General features: G+C 38.6%; 1 protein-coding gene across 8 annotated transcripts in view; it reads left to right on the top strand.

Annotated features, from left to right (window-relative positions):
- Positions 1-20,539, top strand: part of CADM1 (cell adhesion molecule 1) — a 328,941-nt gene that overhangs the window by 268,633 nt on the left and 39,769 nt on the right. For all 8 annotated transcript variants that reach the window (XM_017523329.2, XM_017523328.2, XM_017523325.2 and 5 more), the window contains exons 4-7: positions 3,314-3,451; positions 5,516-5,674; positions 16,886-16,985; positions 20,109-20,281. In XM_017523329.2, the coding sequence (XP_017378818.1) occupies positions 3,314-3,451; positions 5,516-5,674; positions 16,886-16,985; positions 20,109-20,281 (570 nt within the window). The remainder of the gene's footprint in view (positions 1-3,313; positions 3,452-5,515; positions 5,675-16,885; positions 16,986-20,108; positions 20,282-20,539) is intronic.

Below are 20,539 nucleotides of genomic sequence, written 5' to 3'. Positions count from 1 at the left end.
GATCTCAGCTCAGTGCAACCTCCACCTCCCGCATTCAAGTAATTCTCCAGCATCAGCCTCCTGAATAGCTGGGACTGCAAGAACCTGCCACCTCACCTGGCTAATTTTTGTAATTTTGGTAGAGACAAGGTTTTACCATGTTGGCCAGGCTGGTCTTGAACTCCTGACCTCAGTTGATCCACCCACCTCTGCCTTCCAGAGTGCTGGGATTACAGGCGTGAGTCATCACAACACTGGGCACATTTTCTAATGCTTTTGAAGTTTTCTACATTTTTACCTTAGCCATAAAGCTGAAGATGATGTCAGCTCTTTGGGCATATAATTCTAGGAACTAGCACTGGTTCAGGACTCACTCTGAAGAGTTGCAGAATTTAGTTATAGAATATCTGTTGCAATTGTTTGGATAATGCCAAACAATAAATAATCCAGGTGAGGACCTAGCTGCCTGTCAGGCTCTTAGCCTCCAAACGAAATTTGGAGGAGACATTGGTGAATTTTTCTCAATTCTTTTCTGTACCTTATCATTCCCTTACTTTGAACCAGCAGACATTATTGATAATTGGAAGGAACGTACCATCATCTTTATGAACCAAATAGGGGCAATAAAGACTTCCCACCGAGAAATAACATTGAAGATGAACAGGTAGTGGAGGTTAGGAGAAGCTTGGGGTAAGCAGGGATAAGGGGTTTCCAAGCCCAGCATGAAAACCGAGAGAATGAAGGAAAGATATCCAGGAACACAGGCCAGAACTATCTGACAGAGTATGTTTGTGGCTAAATTCCACTAAGACTCAACAGAGAGACATAAAGGAGTCTTTTAATAACTGCCGGATCTGTTGCATCAGGAAGATTCCTGTGTTTCCACAGAGTGACCATCAAAGTGTTTCTCCCAAAGTCATACAGATAAAATGGGATCTGATCTGCCCCGTTCCCTAGGGATTTCCAAGGTTGCCAGTGGCTTTAGCCATTTGCCCTGTTGTCATGTCAGAGAGCCACCTTCCTAATGGCCTAGCCCATCAGTTACGTTACTCCATTACAGTTCTCATTAGGAACCACTGCCTATGTCAACATGAAAAATTATTTTCGTTGCTCTTATTTTTATTTTTTCCTGAACCTTGAAAGGTATCTTTTTTTTTAATTTTACTTTCATTTCTTCATTTGTTGAGAAGACACTCCTATATTTGTTACACCTTAATTGTTTTCTTTTCATTTTTTCTTATACCACTTTTTAAGGTCTTATTTTCTTTAGGCTTTTTCTCTGACATTTCTTCTAACAATTAGCATGTAAAAAAATATACTGCACTCAGAATAAAGTAGTATTTATTAGTCCTAAACATCTAGTCTCTCCATGTATCCCCTATCAACTGTCTAGGTACATGTGCTGAAAATCTGTAACCTACCTGACTATCATCTAGCATGGATAAACTATGTTAAGGATACTGCTAGTTGAAGTCATTCCATTTCTTTTGTTACAGACTTTCTGTGTCTCATAAAATGCTAGCAGATGTGCAACTCTAAATTAGATGTTAAATTATATCTCTTTTTGTTTATTTTTTCTTAAAATGTAAACTAGTGTTGTTCTTTGCCATGTTTAACTACTCATTTGGGCCATATCATATTAGCAACACATCCAGTTGAGCAAATATATTGTTTTCCTTGTACTTAGGAAACAAAAGGAATGCTTTTGCTCTACTTATTACACCCCCCACCACCAACACCACCAAACACTATCTTGCTAAGGAAATATGTGCAACAAATCATTTTACTTTTACTTTTCTATCATTCTCTATAGGAATTTTCAACTGTTCCAATTCAGAGTAAAAGTCTTCCTGTGGGCAGAATTTTCACATTGTGGACTAGAACAGTTGGAAATCCCAAATACATGGTTTAATCCCATAATTTATTGAAGTAGTATCAGAGATTTATTATTCAACTTGATCCTCAGGATGGCATGTTTATACATATTTAATTTCTTGTTTCTCTTCTGAGTTGAGAAACTTATTAATCATAAGTCTCAGAACTGTCTTTGCTTATTCATGGTGGTCAGGACACATATTCTTAGATTCACTGTACTGAATTCAGTATTCTTACTGGTTTTTATTTCAAGAGGCTCAGTCCTGAGGTAAGGTTGCACATGAAGTTTTACTGTCAACTCAGTTTCATAAAAGATAACATATTTTATCATCATCATCATCATCATTACCATCACACTATGTACTTTTGATTTGATAGTATTTCACTCCCAAATCTGTTACTTTGACTATTTTATCACATATATTTTGATATGCCTACAAAAGAATGGTTTAATTCTGATATGTAAATCTACTTATAAGCACTTAAGAGTCTCTTTCATCTTTGGTTTCCAAAATCTGGAGCACTGGAATTCAGAATCTGGAAAATTGCTGCAAACAAATTGGCATTTCTTATATTACTCTATCTTCATATCCAAAGGATTTTATTACTACATTACCCAGCAGAGGTTGTGATTATATTCTGGATCTCTATGAATCATTATAATTACATGGAACTGGTATGAGACACAGTTTTCCTGTGCATTTTATGGTGAGTGATTCTTTTAAGGGACTTAGAGATTTTTATCTTTGCTGGTTAACTTTGGAATCTTTCATTTGAAGATTGAAATTCAAGAGTTGAGTTCACGCAGGAATACTGCTTTTGGGAGTTTCCTGATAAGGATGATCATTTCAATAGTATGTACTCCTCTTTTATACCCACTTTCTGGTTAATTTTTGAATGACTGGTAACTAATATCTATATTGATATAATGTGCTCAGTGATAACTTAGGAGTGAGACACTGGTTATTTTATTTTTTACTGTTTTTGAGATAGAGTTTCCCTCTTGCTGCTGAAGTGCAATGATAGAATCTCGGCTCACCGCAACCTCCGCCTCCCAGGTTCAAGTGATTCTCCTGCCTCAGCCTCCCGAGTAGCTGGGATTACAGGCATGCACCACCATGCCCAGCTAATTTTGTATTTTTAGTAGTGACGGGGTTTCTCCATGTTGGTCAGGCTGGTCTTGAACTCCTGACCCCAGGTGATCTGCCCACCTCGGCCTCCCAAAGTGCTGGGATTACAGGCCTGAGCCACTGCGCCCAGCCACACTGGTTATTTTATAACATAAATTTAGGATAGAAATTCTAAATTAACTGATTTTGCATAATTCACCTTATTTGATATGACTTTATATTTCTTTTTCCCCTCTTACTGTGATTTGTTTTAAATTCCAGTCAGGAATGTTATAGTAACAATGCAAAATGCATTCTGTGTTTATAAAGCACCTATGTTTAATTTGTAGTCCCACCACGTAATCTGATGATCGATATCCAGAAAGACACTGCGGTAGAAGGTGAGGAGATTGAAGTCAACTGCACTGCTATGGCCAGCAAACCAGCCACGACTATCAGATGGTTCAAAGGGAACACGGAGCTAAAAGGTGAGCTGCAGATTGCCACATACTGAAGCAGTTAGTTGATTCTGGCAGGCAGGCCTTTGTGAAAATCAAGAACAAATATAAAAGATGCCCATGAAACAAAACTATTCATTCAGATATGGTTTATAATCAGTTACTAAATATGTTTGAGCCAAAGCATAACAGCATTTTATTGTCCTAATCCATGTCCTCATTCTGCTGTTTGAGGGTTCATGGTGATATCTGTTGCTCTACTCAGATGCCCAGAAAGAACTAAAACTGTGAACTAGAACTCTTTATGCTGGGAGAAACTTTGGCGAGGACTGTCTGTTGAGCTCAGGCTGTCTCTATCTGTACCTTCTATTCTCATTGCTTTTACCCTATCTTTTGCAGAGACCTAGAGGGGATCAGAACCCCAAATTTTCAGGGTATACATTTAAAAAAATGTTTAACAAACTTTCATATGGTAAATTGCAAGTCATTCTGACATCTATTACACTATCAACTGTGTTGACTATATGCTTTCCTACAAGAGTGGCTACACTAAGTGGACTAAGAATTTCATCTTAATTGTGGATTTACAGGGACCCCCTTTCTTGTGAAACCTGTGATTCAGTTGCCCAATTCACCAGCCTGTTGCACTGTCTATGATTTTGTGATGACAGTACAAGGCAGCTCCTTTAGCCCCGTTCTGATTGTCTGCTTCAGTACTGGTCATCCCGGGTTTGAGTCCTGGATCCTCAAATACCTGCTATCTCAGGTGTTGGATCAGATAAAGGAGACAGCATATACCCTCTTTGTCCATTTTTTGCCAGTTATCTTAAGTTCCACTTGTATTTCTGCTTTCAAATTTCTTCCTTTTCAAAGTTGCTCTGCAGGTAATACACTGCACAAAGGTCATAGGGCTGAACTCCTCCACTTAAATGACAGAAATGCTAGTGGTGTGCTTCAGTTTCCTCTAAAATGGGGACAATCATATTACATACTTTATGGCATTTTTATGAAGATGAAATGAGTGAATAGTTGTAAAGTATTTAGCTAATACTTGGGCCAAAGTAAGTGCTGTATATGTGCTTGTTAAATAAATAAAGAGCATAAGAAAGAAAAGAATCAGCCCTTTTAGAAAGAGGATATAGAAATCTATATCTGGAAGCAGATAAATCTATATATAACAGCTTAAGTTTCAAAAAGCTTGTTCTCTTTTAATCTCCTATTTCCTAGGTATGGTTTTGGAAGGAAGGAGTTTCTCATTTCCTCTCTGCTTTTCTGTCTAAGTGAATTCAGCCATTAAATGTGTACCGATAAGTACAAAACATTAAAAGAAAGTTAATGGTTTGCCATGTTCCTGGGAGTGCTGAGTTCAGGAAGGGACTGCCTTGGCCTATTCATTCCATCCGGAAGCCTCCTCCCTCCTTTTCTGGGTGTTCTTGGACGTGTCTCCCATCTGGCCCCAAGCCCTGTATCTTACTTTGCTCTAGTCCACTGCCACTGCATTTTTGTGGTCTTCCAAAAGTCTCAGAGTTTAAACATTTCAATTACAATTTCAATTATGTAAATCCATTTAGTTACTTTCTTTCTTAATTGTTGATGATGGGGGTAGGCAAAGGGGGTTGTTTGTAACTCTACTGCTTATTGAATTACTTAGGGGATTTGGATGATGTCCTAGAATTTCTAAATGGCCTGACAGCCTAGTCAATATTTCAAGTTCAGATGGTTATAGGGGTGATAACTATTTTTCTTTCTCTCCTCCTGAGTACCTTGAGCAGCCAGACAGCAGACAGTCAGCTGTCTTTTTCTGGGAGGTGTTAAGATAGAAGAAACATACATAATATATTTTAGTAAAAGTAGTGTATGTTATTTGGAATTGAAATATATCTTAAATACTATGCTGCCAAGTTGAAAAGTCGGGAATTAAAGAAATAATCATTTTATCAGGTAACTATCCATAGATTACTCTCATCCCAACTAACTGCCATCATATTTGTTAAAATAGCAATGTTGGGGTTAGAGGACAGAGGTGAGGACATAAAAACAAACTGATGGAAATTCACCCAACTCTGGTTTCTTGGTACACTTTCTGTTCCCCAGGGAAATCGGAGGTGGAAGAGTGGTCAGACATGTACACAGTGACCAGTCAGCTGATGCTGAAGGTGCACAAGGAGGACGATGGGGTCCCAGTGATCTGCCAGGTGGAACACCCTGCGGTCACTGGAAACCTGCAGACCCAGCGGTATCTAGAAGTACAGTGTGAGTACCCTGGTATCTTATTTCGAGAGTGGTAGAGATGCAATTACCTAGAAACTCTTCAGAAGCCATTTATTCAATGCATTCATTTTATATAACATACATAGAATTCTTATTTTTCATAGAAAAATAAAGGATTTTTTTTACTGAAACACTGTACTGCCATATTACAAAATGCCAATGAGGATTTGAAAATGCTACATTGAACCCAAAGGTAAAACTGAAATGATTTCAGTCTGCTGTAACACATGACTTAATTAATTAATTTCGTTGCATATAGACTGTCAGCATTTCTGTGCCAATTGCAAAATCTAGGGTAATTTCCCCCCTTTTTAAATCCCATTGTAAGTACTAAAGTTTTTATAGAAGGGATTTTATTCCCATTCTACATCAGAATTTTGTTTTAAATGGCATGTCCTTTTCTGTTTTATCTTAAATTATAGCAATGAGTTGAAAAGTCGATGCTTTGGGGTCATTGCCACAATCTTGATGGCTTCATCAATAAAAGCTAGATCGTAGTGAATGAGGTTTTGTCCTTACCAGCCTCTGTAGACTGAATATGTTCTCCCCCTCTTCTCCTCTGGACCCTTCTGCTTAAGAGGAAAACGTACTTTTCTGCACAAATCCATTCTTATGCCAAGGTTGTCGCTAAGTAGCCAGCTTCTCACTTTTTATCAAAAAGCGAGGGGAAAAGAAAAAAAAACAGCTTCTCATTTTGTATCTGGCTTCTGAAAAATCAAGGTGATATTTGAGTATGCATAGTGAAAATGTTACCAGAGTTTGGTTGGGATGGCAGTGACTGGATGTCTCATGAAAGAAACTTTGTGAATCTTTGGATTAATTTCCTAGGGCTGCCATAGCAAATTATCACAAACTTGGTAGCTTAAAATAGCAGAAATTTCTTTCCTTATAGCTCTGGAGGCCAGAAGTCCAAAACTGAGGTTTTGGCAGGACCACACCTCCTCTCCCACAAAGGTTCTAGGGGTACATTATTCATTGACTTTTCCAGCTCTGGGGGTCCCAGAAGCTCCTTAACTTGTGGCTTCACCAGTCCATTCTCTGCCTTCATCTTCACATGGCCTTCTCTTCTCCTCTGTGGGTCTCTCTTCTGTGTGTCTCTTATGAGGACACTTGCCGTTGGATGTAGGGCTCACCCAGATAATCCAGAATGACCTCATCTCGAGATCCTTAAAGGTCTGTAAAGACCTTTTTTTTTTCCCCCAAATTCAGCTACAGTCACAGATTCCAGAAGTTAGAACATGAACATATCTTTAGGGTTCACCATTCAACTCCATAAAATCCTTAGCATGTGTCTTAATCATCTGAGCAAAATGGGGCGGGGGGCGGGTGGAGTGGGAAAAGTTAAAAAAAGTTGCTTCTAAGACACCATCTCATTCCAACCTTTTCTTAACTTCATGAGCTTGGCTCAATTTAACATTACATAATACAGGGGTTTCTCATTAATTCATTTCATCTGCTTCATTATAAAGCGTCATTATGGGCATCATGCTTATAATTTTCATATCACTAAAACTATTGTGGTATAATGTCCCTATAATGGGAAAACAGAAATGATCAGATATTATCTAAATTAGCAGATAGTAGATTTCTTGTGACTTTGTTAATATGTAATTCATTTAAGCAAACTTAATATCCATTAACTTTCCTTGTAGGGGCCCATTAGCTTTAATAATACATTAGCTCTTTGTATGTCCTGAGTAGATATTCACCCAGTTTCCACCCCTAAACTCTTTCAGTATTATACCAGAGTATCTTTTAAATAGAATACAGTCCCACCCACCTACAAAATTACCCTCACTCCCAGATGCAAAATATTTCAAGTGCTATACCTTCTACTTCTTGGAAAACTTGATAATGATCCTCATAAGGCTTGTTTTCCATATTCTGTCGATTCAAGGGAGATTTGTCCTTTTAAGAAAAGGAATAAAGCACCACATCTGAATCCATTTGATGTCCATCTAACAAAGTACTCGTAGCCTTCTATTGCAGAAAAGTGACTCTAATTCCCTCCAAAAACAAGGATGTACCAATTGATCATTTTAAACTCTAATATGGCCCCTTTTTGTGGGAGACTCTCTGTTTTTTTATCCAAGAAAATCACTCAAATATGTTAACCCTTATTACACTTTTTGGAATACACATAAGGAAAAAAATATTTTTTGTATAAAGGTAAGTTAAGAATTACAAAGCATCACATTAACCTGAATAGAACTTTGGGTCTGTTTTGATATCTTAAGTAAGGCTCTCTCTCTATGCTCAAGAAAGCTTACTGCCCTCCACTCCTAGAGTACTGAGAACTTTGCAGAGTCAGCCAGGAATTCCTTTTGTACCTTCTTCAAACACAATTGGAATTCTCTACATCATATCCTACTAGCTTTACTTTCCTTGAACACTAGCAGCTGTGCAGTAACAAAAAGCCTCATTCCTCAAATGCCTGAAACACTCAGTCACTGAGCCCTGAAGTCTGATCAGTCATTGCCCGGTACTGTTGATGGCTCAACTCCGATGCCCCCCACAGCTGTCCTTTTCTCTGCAGAACAGTAGTGCCATATCTTGATGACCATGAGGAAAGAAGAGACACTTGAATACATGAGATTCCTAGAATAATTTATTCAGTAGCCAGTCTGCATGGAGGTTGAATTATTTTGGATGGCTGCGAGGAGTAACATTGCACCTGTATTTTAATATTGACTCATGCCCTTGAAATCAGCAGTTCTTAACCTTTTGGGGATCATTGGCCCCTTTAAAAACCCTTTGATAGTTATAGACCTGGAAAAGATGCATACAAGCACATATTCACTATATTCTACTTACAGTCTAGGGAGTCCATTTACCCCTCAGGGTTTTCCTAAATCCAGTTATTTGAGGACCACTTTCACAATTTTGCCATATTTATAGGTCATCTGTATTTTTACCTGACTTAGAATTTTTCTTTAAGTCACTTTATTGCTTTAGCCTAACCAGGACCTATGTAAAAATATCTATTAAATTATACATTTCATTTGTTATGTGTAGTGTCTAATAAGCTTTAAAATAAATGTACAACTAATTTTTTTCAATGTCCTTTCCTTTGCTACCTAAAAAGATTTCTTACATTCTCAGTGAGAAACAATAGGTTTTCATTAGGAAATACTGATCCCATTCATGGACCTCAGAGTCTACTCTGAGTAAATAAGGCTACCGTGGGGGCAAATCTAATCTGATATATTGGTATTAAATACACTCACTTGGTTTAAGCCTGGCCGATTTTGCTCCATGAAGGTTTATGGAAACCTCTCTTTATCCCCATCTAAGATGAATGGATGTTAACCAGGACATGAACAGGGTTAAATGACAGATCATGGGTTTGAATTCTACATGAAGGAATTTTTTTAAAAATACTATTGAAAAGGAAATGAAATAATGAAAACCTGCATTGTATATCATTAAATATCTTAGTTTAAATATGACAGGCAAAAAAAAGAGGAGGGATAAAAAGAAGGGAAGTATTACACTTCTCTCCTTAAAATGGAGTGCCACCATATTGCATAGAAGACAAGCCTTGAGCTACAACTTGGAATTGCTTTTGTCTTATGGAATTAAGTCCTAATTAATTGAACCAGGATTTTGCAGTGTTTGTTTGTTAGGACCCTTATTTGTGATACCAGGAGAAATTGTTGTGCCCAATTATGTGAAAAATCAGCCAGATGTGTGTGCTGTCATACTTTTAATAATCCTTAAGTTTTCGGTGAGTACAGATATTAATTGTGTAGTATGCATTGAAGTGATTAACATCAATGTAATTTATCATCTGGAGATTTCTGAACATAAATAAATGAGTTGTTTTGTTCAGCAAGGTGTTGACCCCTTCAGAATCAGTGAATTAAAGTCCCCCCCTTTTTTATTATAAATATGAAAGGCACCACAATCAGCCAAGTGTTCAGTTATTTGATTTTCTGGGGCATTAGCCACTCTTGTTTGTGACATTTCCCTGTTGGGTGCTCGTTTGCAAGCTCATTAATAAGGTTTTCTCATAGGAATGTTCCTGGGAATGAAGAACATACAGTAGGGCTCTTAGTTTTCTAGCTTTCATTCTGAGACTCAGCAAGGGTACAGCAGCAGCACGCAGTTAAATGTTTAAAACAGATAATTATGCTCCCAAGCTAGAAGAGCTCAAAGCTCTCTTTCCTCAGATGTTATGCAGAGAACCATTTTGCTTTTTAATGTTCTGAGCTATATGACCCTAAAATCTTTCTGTGCATTTTTTTCTTGCGAATGTCTGTACAGGTGGTGTTGCCCAAATTTACAACATGGTTGATTATAGCAGAGCGTGATACAATTGTAGCACGGTTAGTAGAGCTTCAGATCTGAGGGAATGTACTCTTGTCAAATAAAAGCCTGTTTAAACGGGAACAGTTCACTGTCTGAGCGTTGAGAGAAAACTGTCTAAATAACATCAAGGTGGCAACACATAGCGACATAAGCTGCGAATTCAAAGAAAAGCTGTGACCCTCAGTATGGAATTCAGATTGCTTTGCACAAGGGAGGAAAGCCTTCCTCTGGTCTGGGGTGAATACGAAGCTCCTGAATTACTGCTGTGTGGCTTTTGCTTTCACCCATCATAGCCTCGCTCTTTAAAATGTTTGGCAAAAATTCTCATTTTGTGAGGGTTTTGTGTTTGTACATATTTGAAAAAAAAGAAAGAAAGTTCAGAGATGAGTTTTGAAAGGAAGAATGAAAACAAAGACAGACTCTAGCAATAGGTGTTTGAATGCCTTGCCTGCTCTGATTATCATCTGACAGTTAATCATGTACGCGGGCATCATTTTCAAAATGAGTTTTATTGACTGCATGTAGCTAGGTATTTCAGAAATCCATAGCTCTGTTCATCCAAGGTCCAGAGAAAGGTAGATGTTTTTTTTCTTTCATTCCCTCAACTGGAGGAAAATTGGGCATTGAGGAGATGATCAAAACCTGTTCTTTATCTGTGCCAAAATAAATGTTTCTCTGGTATCGATAGTGCCCTGTGGTGAAGGAGAGAGGAAAATCTGGAAATCAGAAAATCTTTCTGGTTTGGAGTGGAGGATGACACTTAGTTTCCAAGAGCAGCTTCTGTATTACATCCTCTCCCTCATCAATTCTGTTCCCAGGTTGTATTCTTCAAAGCATAATAGCTGGCGTTTTCAGATCTGGCCTGTTTCTTTCTGATCTCTAGTCTCTTTTTTTTTTTTTTTTTTTTTTTTTTTTTTTAACAGAATACGCTCTTCCTCCCACTCTTCCTTTAATTTTTTTTTTAAAAAGCAGTGAATTGAGTTTCAGGGAAGTTATTTTAGTATTTATGATTCCTTATGAGAAATAATCGAGGAATGAAGAACCCCGATTGAAGCTAATTTTTTAACCTATTATTTCTTTGTGTTAACAAAGAGTGGTGTTGGTTCCAAATTCCTGATATTATAAGAACTATAGATTGTTAGTGATACAATCTGCAGTACCAAAAGGGTGTCAAGAGGCTGAGTAACCAGTATTCAAAATACAAAGAGTGAGTGTTGGGCAAATGCATTGTGAGCAAGACTGTAATGACCCTTAAGGGGAAAGCCTTTGCCTTTACACCTGCCATCTGAATGCATACCCTGAAGAAAGAGGCCAGTTTTACTAAGGACCACCTCCTCACATCTCACTGACCTTAATGTTTTGTAAAAGATGTGTCTGTGTGGCTGTGGACATCGAATACTTACGTAGCGAAACCAGTCTTCTAATGTACATACTTCACTTAATGGTTTTTAACTCAAGGTCAATTTTTGATTCTGTGGAAGGTTAAATGGTTGTGAAGTTGGCATCTAAAAGGAGTGGTCAAACAACATCCTTTATGATTTCCTGTAACATACCACTTAGAGACACACCAGAAGTGCTAAAGAAATGTGTAGTGAAATGGAAGTAGGTAAAGCAGAACACCTGGGCTGAGCCTTGGATTTGGGGAGCTGAATTGACCTTCCAAAAGAAAAGCAGAATTATATTTTATGATGAGAACTAAGAGGAGCTCATGATCCCATTTTGTTTTATTTTTAGTCAGTAGTAAAGATAGAAGGAGAAGTCCATGCCTCAGCATTTCTTCACTCTCTTGTTCACTTATTCCTTCATTAATTCATCCAGCAGCTATGTCTTTACTGGCGCTGTTCTAGTTACCAAGACTTCAAGAAACAGAATAAAACAAAAAATCCTCTCTTGTTACAGAGGGAACATTATTGTACAGAGAATCTTGCTATAGGGATTTTCTTGCCCAATGTTTGCTTTCAAATTTTGAAAATTGCTTCTAAGACACTGCAAAGTATTCTGTGAGTATGTACCCTCATTTAAAAAGCACTGGGAACAAAGCTTTCTACCAAACACCGTGGGATAAAATTTGATTCTTTTGGGTAAACGGTAATTCTAATACCTACAAACCTACCTGCAAGTTACAGCAAGAGAAGACTGCATTCTACTGTGGTAATGTGGGGCATGTTCTTTGGTCCTACGTCAGTCCTGCCAGATTTGACTCATCCCACTCACAATAGTTCAGCTCACTTCAAGAAGCCCAGTTTCAGTACTACGATTCATACAACAGATGTAACAGCAGGAGGTGCTTCACCTTGCAAACAAACAAAATAAACAGCAGTGAAAATTATTCATGAATGTATTATGACAATAGAAAGCAAACCTTTTGCACATGTTCTCTTTAACTCCTCTGAGAGCACTGTGTGACTCCGTTCATTCACCAATCCCAGTCACCTCGCATTGCTAGACGTTGCCCCCCGTTAGCTGCAAAGCTGTCCTCTCCCAACAATTTAGACAGCCATATTGTAGGGGCTGATTCTTTCTTTGAACTCAAACAACTTCTAACACTCACTAAATCTCAGGTTAATCTTTGCATTGTCATTCTACTCCAAACTGCAATAATCCTCCATGATCAACAAAAACTCTTCAGTCAATGCTTCCTCACTTCAATGCACAGGGGCTGACCCAGACCCTCTACCCAGACATTCTGATATCATCTGTGCCCATGCTGCCCTTGAGTTCTCCCAGGTAGGACTTGAAACAATTAGCACTTGATCCACAAGCATCAAATCCCATAATCCCTGGTGTTTGAGAATATTGGGTGAAATCTAAGCAAGAAACGAAGAAGAGCCGGTGTCCCAAATGCAGTTGCAGAAAGAGATTTGCACTCAAGCCCCTGGACCTGGTTGGATTGCGCTCATCAAAGACAATATGACACCTGCATTTCCTGATTTAGAAATTCTCAGGAAGAGAGGGAACGTTGTGGGAACTCCAGGGATAATAGGTCTCCCACTGGCATGTCTCCTGCTAGGATATCAGGATGCCTTTTCCATTGACTCAGCTATGCCCCTCTCTGCTACCCAGGAGGGGTGATATCCCAGTCATGAGGAAACTGCAAAGTACCTTTTTCTAAATAAAGGAATGCAAAGACCTGATACGTTAGTGTTTGGACCTACAGAGGAGACTGCCTTTTCATTTACATAGGAAACTGAATTACAGGTTATGGAATCTTAAGTTTCATCTTCTGAAAAGATCACAGAATGTGGTGCAAGGTCAGACTGGCATGAAATCAATTGTAATCTGCCAGCAAGCCATTCTAACCTCTTTAAGAGTTTCCTTTTATATATTTTTTTTCCCTTTATAGAGAGCAAAGTACATTTAAAGAAAGTCTCATCAAATCAGAATGTCTTTCTAATATTATTTTTTTAATTGGTTGCTACTGTAGTGTGACCTAAGGCCTCCTGGTATTTAACCCTCTGTGCAACTTTGACTAATGAACAAATTTTGTCTGCTACAGCAGTCTTGCTAAATGTCTTTTATGGGGTTTAAAAAAAATTTACAGTGTATGATGAAAACCTCAGATCCCTCGACTTAATTGATTGGCTGTTGGTGATGCCATGCCTATAACTGTAATGTTCTTTAAGTGTACAGACCTAACTATTTTTCTTATTTTTATATAGCAGTTCCATTTTATAATGACATTAAGCCATTCTGAGCGTTACCTTTCTGGGCAGTTATTGCACTTCGGTAGAAAGTATCATCTGGCTTTTGGCCTTGTGCCTTACAACAGCAACCGAGGCCTAAGATGATCCCCCAGAAAATGTACTAGGCTTTATCTCATTACTTAAAAATAAATCTTGGAGGCTGGTTCTGTTTCAGAAAAGATTTGGTGGGTTATAACATTTGATTTATGAACATAATTAAAATATAAATGATGAGCTCTGGGCTATTCAATCAGCCATCTGGATTGTTCAGTATTTTGACATATTCATATTGTAGTCAGGATCTTCGATGGAAAATTTAATGTCCCTTAGTTCTAGAGGTGCCAGTGGAATCCCAGGGTTTCTGTTCCACCTGTTGAGAATGCTTAAGTTTCTCTTTCAGGACAAAGGAAAGGAACAGAATTTGTTTTTAAGTTTCCATCACTCAGGGATAGATCTGGACACATAGACCTTCTATAATATTTGATTCCTAGACTGGGCGAGAAGATAGCTCATCTGCCCGTGGTCAGATAATATGCCTATAAATACTACATGTGTCAACAGAGGGGAACATTTTTCTGTATAATGCAAGCAAGACTAATGCTTACCTTTGCAGCCAGCTATTACGGTAACTGTGGCAGCTGTAGCCATAAGTAGATAGTAGATGTTTCTCTAGAACTTGAAGAGTAAATTGAGAAAATCAGTTATCAAAACTGAAGATGTATTTTCTGTGATTTAGCACATGGTTTTTAAAAATAAATTTCAGGTATAGCAAATCCTTAGCTTGTTCTTCCTAATTTATGAGAATAATTGACAACTGATCAACAGCTCATTAGGAACATAAAAAAGCATTTAACTAAAACTCAGGTATTGAAGAAGCAGGTGGATTAAGTTTTTCAACGCTGTCTTTATTATTGATGGAAGTTGAGCATGTAAAATCCTTAGTGCACTGTGTTGAAAAATATGCCCGCTCTGTTTGCTTATAAATTACATGAAGGAAAAAAGAAGAAACAAAATCCTTCCACTAGGCCAGCAAGCATTCTGCTTCTTCTTAATTAATGGCCAAAGTCAGTAGTGCATGAAAAATGTAGCCCTTCCGTAGATCAGAGATTAACCTATAAGCAAATGTTACATTTCAGCCCCAATTTTGGGCTTTAAATTTAGCCTCACACAGAATTGCTCATGGATAAGAATAACAGAGGTCCCCTAACTAGGAACTCTAGTAAGTGCCGCTGTTTCAGGGTATGAACTGTTAGGTAGCAGGTCTTTTGTTTTTTGTGTGTCCAGTGTCATAACCTTCTTCCATTTTTTTTGGTATCTTTTTTAAAAAATAAACTTCACCAACTAGCTGTGTGTGTCTATGTTTGTATGTGTGTTACACAATCATAGACAATAAACTTACACCTGATGCCCAGCAATTGTAGTTAGCTTATATGTGGCCTCTATCTCTAAAAAGGGGTGCCCAGGAGCTCTTGAACCAGCCAGTGCTAGTTCAAGGTTATTCTGTTTATTCTTTACAAGTACTTCTGCTTTTCTTTAATGACTACCTTCCCGACCCAGTTAGCAGTATCTGGAAACCTTGACACCATTTTGCTCTTAAACATTTTCTTTGCCAACATGTCCAAGAATAGAACTGTGTAACTTGCAAGGGTCAGCTGGAGCTTCTGGGCTTGTTAACATTACGTTCTTTGGCAAGAGACTTAGCTTCTCAGAAAGCACTACCAATTCACAGTATGCAGTGCACACTGGTGGGTGAATAAGAGGACACTCTTAAAAGGCTTTGAATGCCATGTAATTTTTAGAGGCATGAGAGAAAGATTTGTGATAGGAAAGAGAATGTAAGAATGTATCTAGAAAGCAGCCATGCCTAGTGAGGACGTCCTTGTGCAGCTTACGTAACTGTACAGGGTGAGATTGGTTGAGCCTTGCCGTAATACTTCTATCTTCTCCCTTATTCCATAGGATGAATGTTAATGAGCTAACCACAGCTTGTAAAAGGCCAAGGGGCTATTGTTTAGGTGGTATGGTTGTCTGAGAGAGTAAAACTGTGGTAATTGTTTTGACCTTTCAGCCAACTGATGTCTTGCCCTCTCACATTTATTACTCTTGGGTACATTTCCAAAAATATGCATTTACAGAGCCACAGAATTCAATGAGAAAACTGATTTAGGGATTAATAGCTTGTTAGTTCAGCACAGAAAAAAACAATCTCCTAATTCCATTCTGGTTTTATTTATAAATGTATTTGTATATGTATCTATGTTAATTCCAGCTTCTGTAGCTTCACTCCCTATTCCCTGAACATCCCATCATTTATCTCTCATAGCCATAACCCCATGCTGACAAACATACAGTTTTAAGTAGTTGGTAGAAATAAGAATACTTAAATCTCGTTCCTAAGTACCTCACTGCATTAGGAAACTATACTTGGCTTTAATTATGGATTGCCATTGGAAATACAGTTATGAACTGGAAATCTATCCCAACATAGACTCATGGGGCTTGCTCATCTTGGATAAGCTCCTTCGGTCTGTGGGTACCAGAGTTCTTATCCCTAAAACTGGGCTTATTCTACCACCAATGATGGGTCCTGAGAGAGTAGATCCTCAGTAAATGTCAGTATCTTTTTAATGTTTACACTGAGATGTCAAAGAATTTTCACTGTCTGGTGGGGGAGACTCCCAAAACTTCCCAGTTCTTTTTTCTTAAAGCCATTTGAATAGAATTCAGCAGTTCTGCTTTTCCCATTTGAAAACAAGAACATAGAAGAGACAAACTTATTAATGTGCAGTGTCACAACATATTGTCACATAGTAGTATATGATATATGATAAAATGTATTAGTTCTGAGCACCACAGATATCTATGGCTTCACCTCAGCATGAAGGCAAATGAGTTTCCTTTAGCTTGAGTGAGTTTGGAGATAAACTTCAGTGTAACAAAATGTATTTCACAGGAAATGTTTGATGTGGCACAGTTGGCTTATGAATCTCTTATCTATTTGCGGTTCACTCCTTAGAGTTATTAGTCAATTTAATTTGAGCAAATGCCAGGATTACTAACTAATTAGAAGGGTGTTACTGAAGGCATCGGATGTGAGAGAGTAAGTGCTGGTACTGTGGGCTTTGAGGCAGTGTGTGAGTACGATTTTGCCTGATGATACCATTTGCTAAACATTATACTTTGTGTTGTTGTCACACAGATAAGCCTCAAGTGCATATTCAGATGACTTATCCTCTACAAGGCCTAACCCGGGAAGGGGACGCGCTTGAGTTAACATGTGAAGCCATCGGGAAGCCCCAGTAAGTTCTGAAGGCTGAGGTGGGCAGAGGGTCACGAGCAGTAAATGTCACAACACAGACATGTGCGTTCACCACTGCTTGATCTGTCACCTGTCTCCTGCTGCAAGGGATGGATGGTTTTTCAGGAACTAAAGAATATTCAGTGTGAGGGGAAATAAATATCCATAGTTCTTAATGGTCAAGACTGGGAGAAAAATTAAATGCCAGCTAAGATTGAAACCTCAGCTAATTCTATTTTATTATCATCAACATGATTGTCAGGACTATTTTCTCACACACACACAGAAATAATCCTAATAAATTCTTCGTGTGCCCACAATCTAATGATATATCTGCCACCTTTTATGTTAATGTCGAAGCTGCTAGGAAGATGGTTTCAAGACTTATATTAAGCTACTGGGTTTAGGGCCAGCTGTAGGCAAATGAATTTGCCCTACCTTTAATTTTGCGTCTTCTTCCCTCAAAGAAAAGTGTCATACTTGACTCCCAGAAATATTTTTGTTACTAAGGAAAAGCTCAGGAACTTTTCTTAAGGAGGATATATATGCCACTTCATAAGATAAAAAGAAGAAACAACTAAGACTCTTGTCTTATTGAAAGTATAAAGGAACCACTTCAGTTGCCCTGCTAAATGATCCAAAATGAATTAGAGGAACTACATATAGCATCACTCATATAGCAATAAAGCTACACAGTGGTACCACTTTAACCATTATTACATTTACTTAGTGGGTGGGGGACACTTCTTTTGTTATTTCTAGTAAAGATTGTTTTTAACTGTTTCTTAGGGGGAAAAATCAAGTTATGGATTCATGAAATGGAATAATAGGTCAAAGTTGGGATTAAGGGCACTCACACTTCAGTGGCACCCAACAAAAGCCAGCATTGAGCTCCCTCTGCTGTCCCTGTGGTATGATTTTTTTTTTCCCTCAAAGAGTTTTGCTAGCCAGAATCATCACAGTTTTCATGTAAAGAAATCAGAACATCTTAACAAAGCTTCCCCAGAAATCTCTGGAAAGAAGCCTCCCGATTTTAACTAAGGAATGATCTGTGACAAGAGACCAGAAAGCCAAAGGGGGCTCTGGCTGCTGTTGGTTCTCTCTTCTCATTTCAGCCCTCCCTCTCTTTGTACTTACCTTTCTGTGGGCTAGAATTTCCTTCCCTCTGTGCTAACCATGTGGAGTTTTAAATGACCTTTAGGAGGTGGAAAGTGGTCTTGGTTCTGTTTCACTTTTCCTGTGGTGTTCCCAAGTTATTTGCTTTTGAATGCTTCAAGCTTCAGCAGAGTGATCTTTTTCTCTTTTGAGCACTGCCAAAGATTCAGATCTTTCTTTTTTGTAAACAGTTTGAATTATGCCCTAATTAGCAGCTTTATTCCAAAATAACCCAATAGAGGAAGAAAAAAAAAATTCTCAGAGGCCTCTTGCCACTTGCAATACCTGTGCTCGGCCACATGAACCACAGTTACAGTATATGGCTTGCTAACCTATACTTTGTTTTTGTATTTTTCCCCTGAAGAAGGTACTGTGACCAATTGAATGTGCCACAGGGACAGTAAATTACATGTTTCCTTCAGGACATTTATGCCAGAGAGGGGATTTGTTTGTTCCTTTCAAATAGGAACTGGTATATGGTTGTGTGAGCAAGCTCACATTACTCTACTGCTATCCCTTCTAGCATATTACCTATTTATTTTCTCAAGAAATTGCATACAATAAAAATGGTAATTTAACTTGCCATTAAATGTTGTGAATATTCTCAGCACTTACCCCTACTGATTGTTTCAGCTGTCGAGCAGCAGGACATTAGGTCTGATTGCCAGGCAGGCCCATTTGCCATTGCCTACAAGGAGGACATATGCAGTACTAATTTTTAAATAATTTACTGGGTTGCGATGACAAACCCATGTGTAATTAAAGAAAAATGGTAACTTCACATTCCATTTGAAAATTGGAATGCTACTTGACAGGGCTAACTTGAGGATCCCTTCATCATTAGCATGGGTCTCCTGTCGTGTCGCTGCTCCTAGAGGCAGCCGTAGGAACTAGAAGGAAGTCACTTCTGCGCTGGGATCTCTGTTGTCCTTCCTTCAAAATGAAAGTTTTCAGGCACAATTCTAAATGTGGCCTCAATTTCATAGGAGGTTGTTGGAGCCGCCTCGAAGAATGGAAGTTTTCAAAAGATAGTTGGTGTGTATGCATTTTTAGCTTTGGCAGATCTAGTGAAATTTGCTTTTTCCTGATGGATACTAATGAGGCACTTTAAATCACTAAAACAGACTTGTCTCTGATGAGCAAATGCCCTAGGCCCTAAGAGATTCATGTGGAATGCATTCCGTGGTCATTAGCCTGAGAGCCCTACCCACAAACTTGGGGGACTGCAGGTGCACACACAGGGAAAGTTCTTGCAATATGCAAGCCTTGGAGAGTCAGTAAAGAAGGCAATTTGCCAAGGAGCAGATAGACATGGTGGACCTCAGAGACAAGGGGTGGCATTCTGGGTAGGGGGAGGCAGGTTATGGGGAGGGGTTAAGGGGAAGAGGAAATGATTACATCTTTCCAGAATCAAAAGTGGTTTTTCAAATAGAGGCCCAAGAAAAGCACTGTTCAGTTATAAGTCCATTCCTTTTGGTGAAACTCAAAATCCATTTGAATATCACAGGAGGCTCCTAAACAACTCTTGATGTGTTAGTAACTATCAGATTAATGCACGTATCACTAGCCAAGAACTTGATTTCTTTCCTAATTAACGAAATGTTAACAATGGGTGAGTTCTGTCCTGCCTGAATTGGTGTGAAACCACACAGCAGGGCATAAAAATAGGGCACACTGGTTTATTTGCTGATTTATCAAAGATGAATTGGAAATAATGAGACTCCTGCTTGTGGTCTGTTCAAAGTTTTTCAATACCTGATTGTGTTTAAAAAAAAAAAAACATTGTATACCAACCAGATTTTTGGAGACTTCACAGTTGTAATTCTGTGAACTTAAAATAGCTCCAGTAGGTCCTCAATAATTGTGTGACCCTGCATGTGATTCATTTAATGCGTTGGTGAGAAGTTTGATGCAGACATCTTAATGGTAAATGATAATGTGACTTGTCTTCCTCCTCTTCCCCCTGCAGGCCTGTGATGGTAACTTGGGTGAGAGTCGATGATGAAATGCCTCAGCATGCTGTACTGTCTGGGCCCAACCTGTTCATCAATAACCTAAACAAAACAGATAATGGTACATACCGCTGTGAAGCTTCAAACGTAGTGGGGAAAGCTCACTCGGATTATATGCTGTATGTATACGGTACGTGAGAAGATAAAATGCTCTTCTGCTAGAGTCAGTCACATGGAGCTGCTACTTGTGATTTACTCCCAAAGCTTTTGGTCAAGTTGAAAATCAAAAACCAGTTGGTTTCCTTCTAGAACTTAAAGAAGCCTGGCCTGAGGTGGACCCTAGTGTCTCCACCTGAGATAGTGACTTTTCTTCTCTCCCTCTAATCGTGGGGGCTTCAGCTGGATCACAGTCTTTGGTCATGCTGAGAAGGAAAGCTGTGTCCTCAGG

Source organism: Cebus imitator, unplaced genomic scaffold (assembly GCF_001604975.1).
Source record: "Cebus imitator isolate Cc_AM_T3 unplaced genomic scaffold, Cebus_imitator-1.0 Scaffold28, whole genome shotgun sequence".
Classification (NCBI taxonomy): Eukaryota; Metazoa; Chordata; class Mammalia; order Primates; family Cebidae; genus Cebus; species Cebus imitator.
The sequence above is the reverse complement of the archived record's forward strand: the minus strand, read 5'-3'. Positions and strand labels throughout refer to the sequence as shown.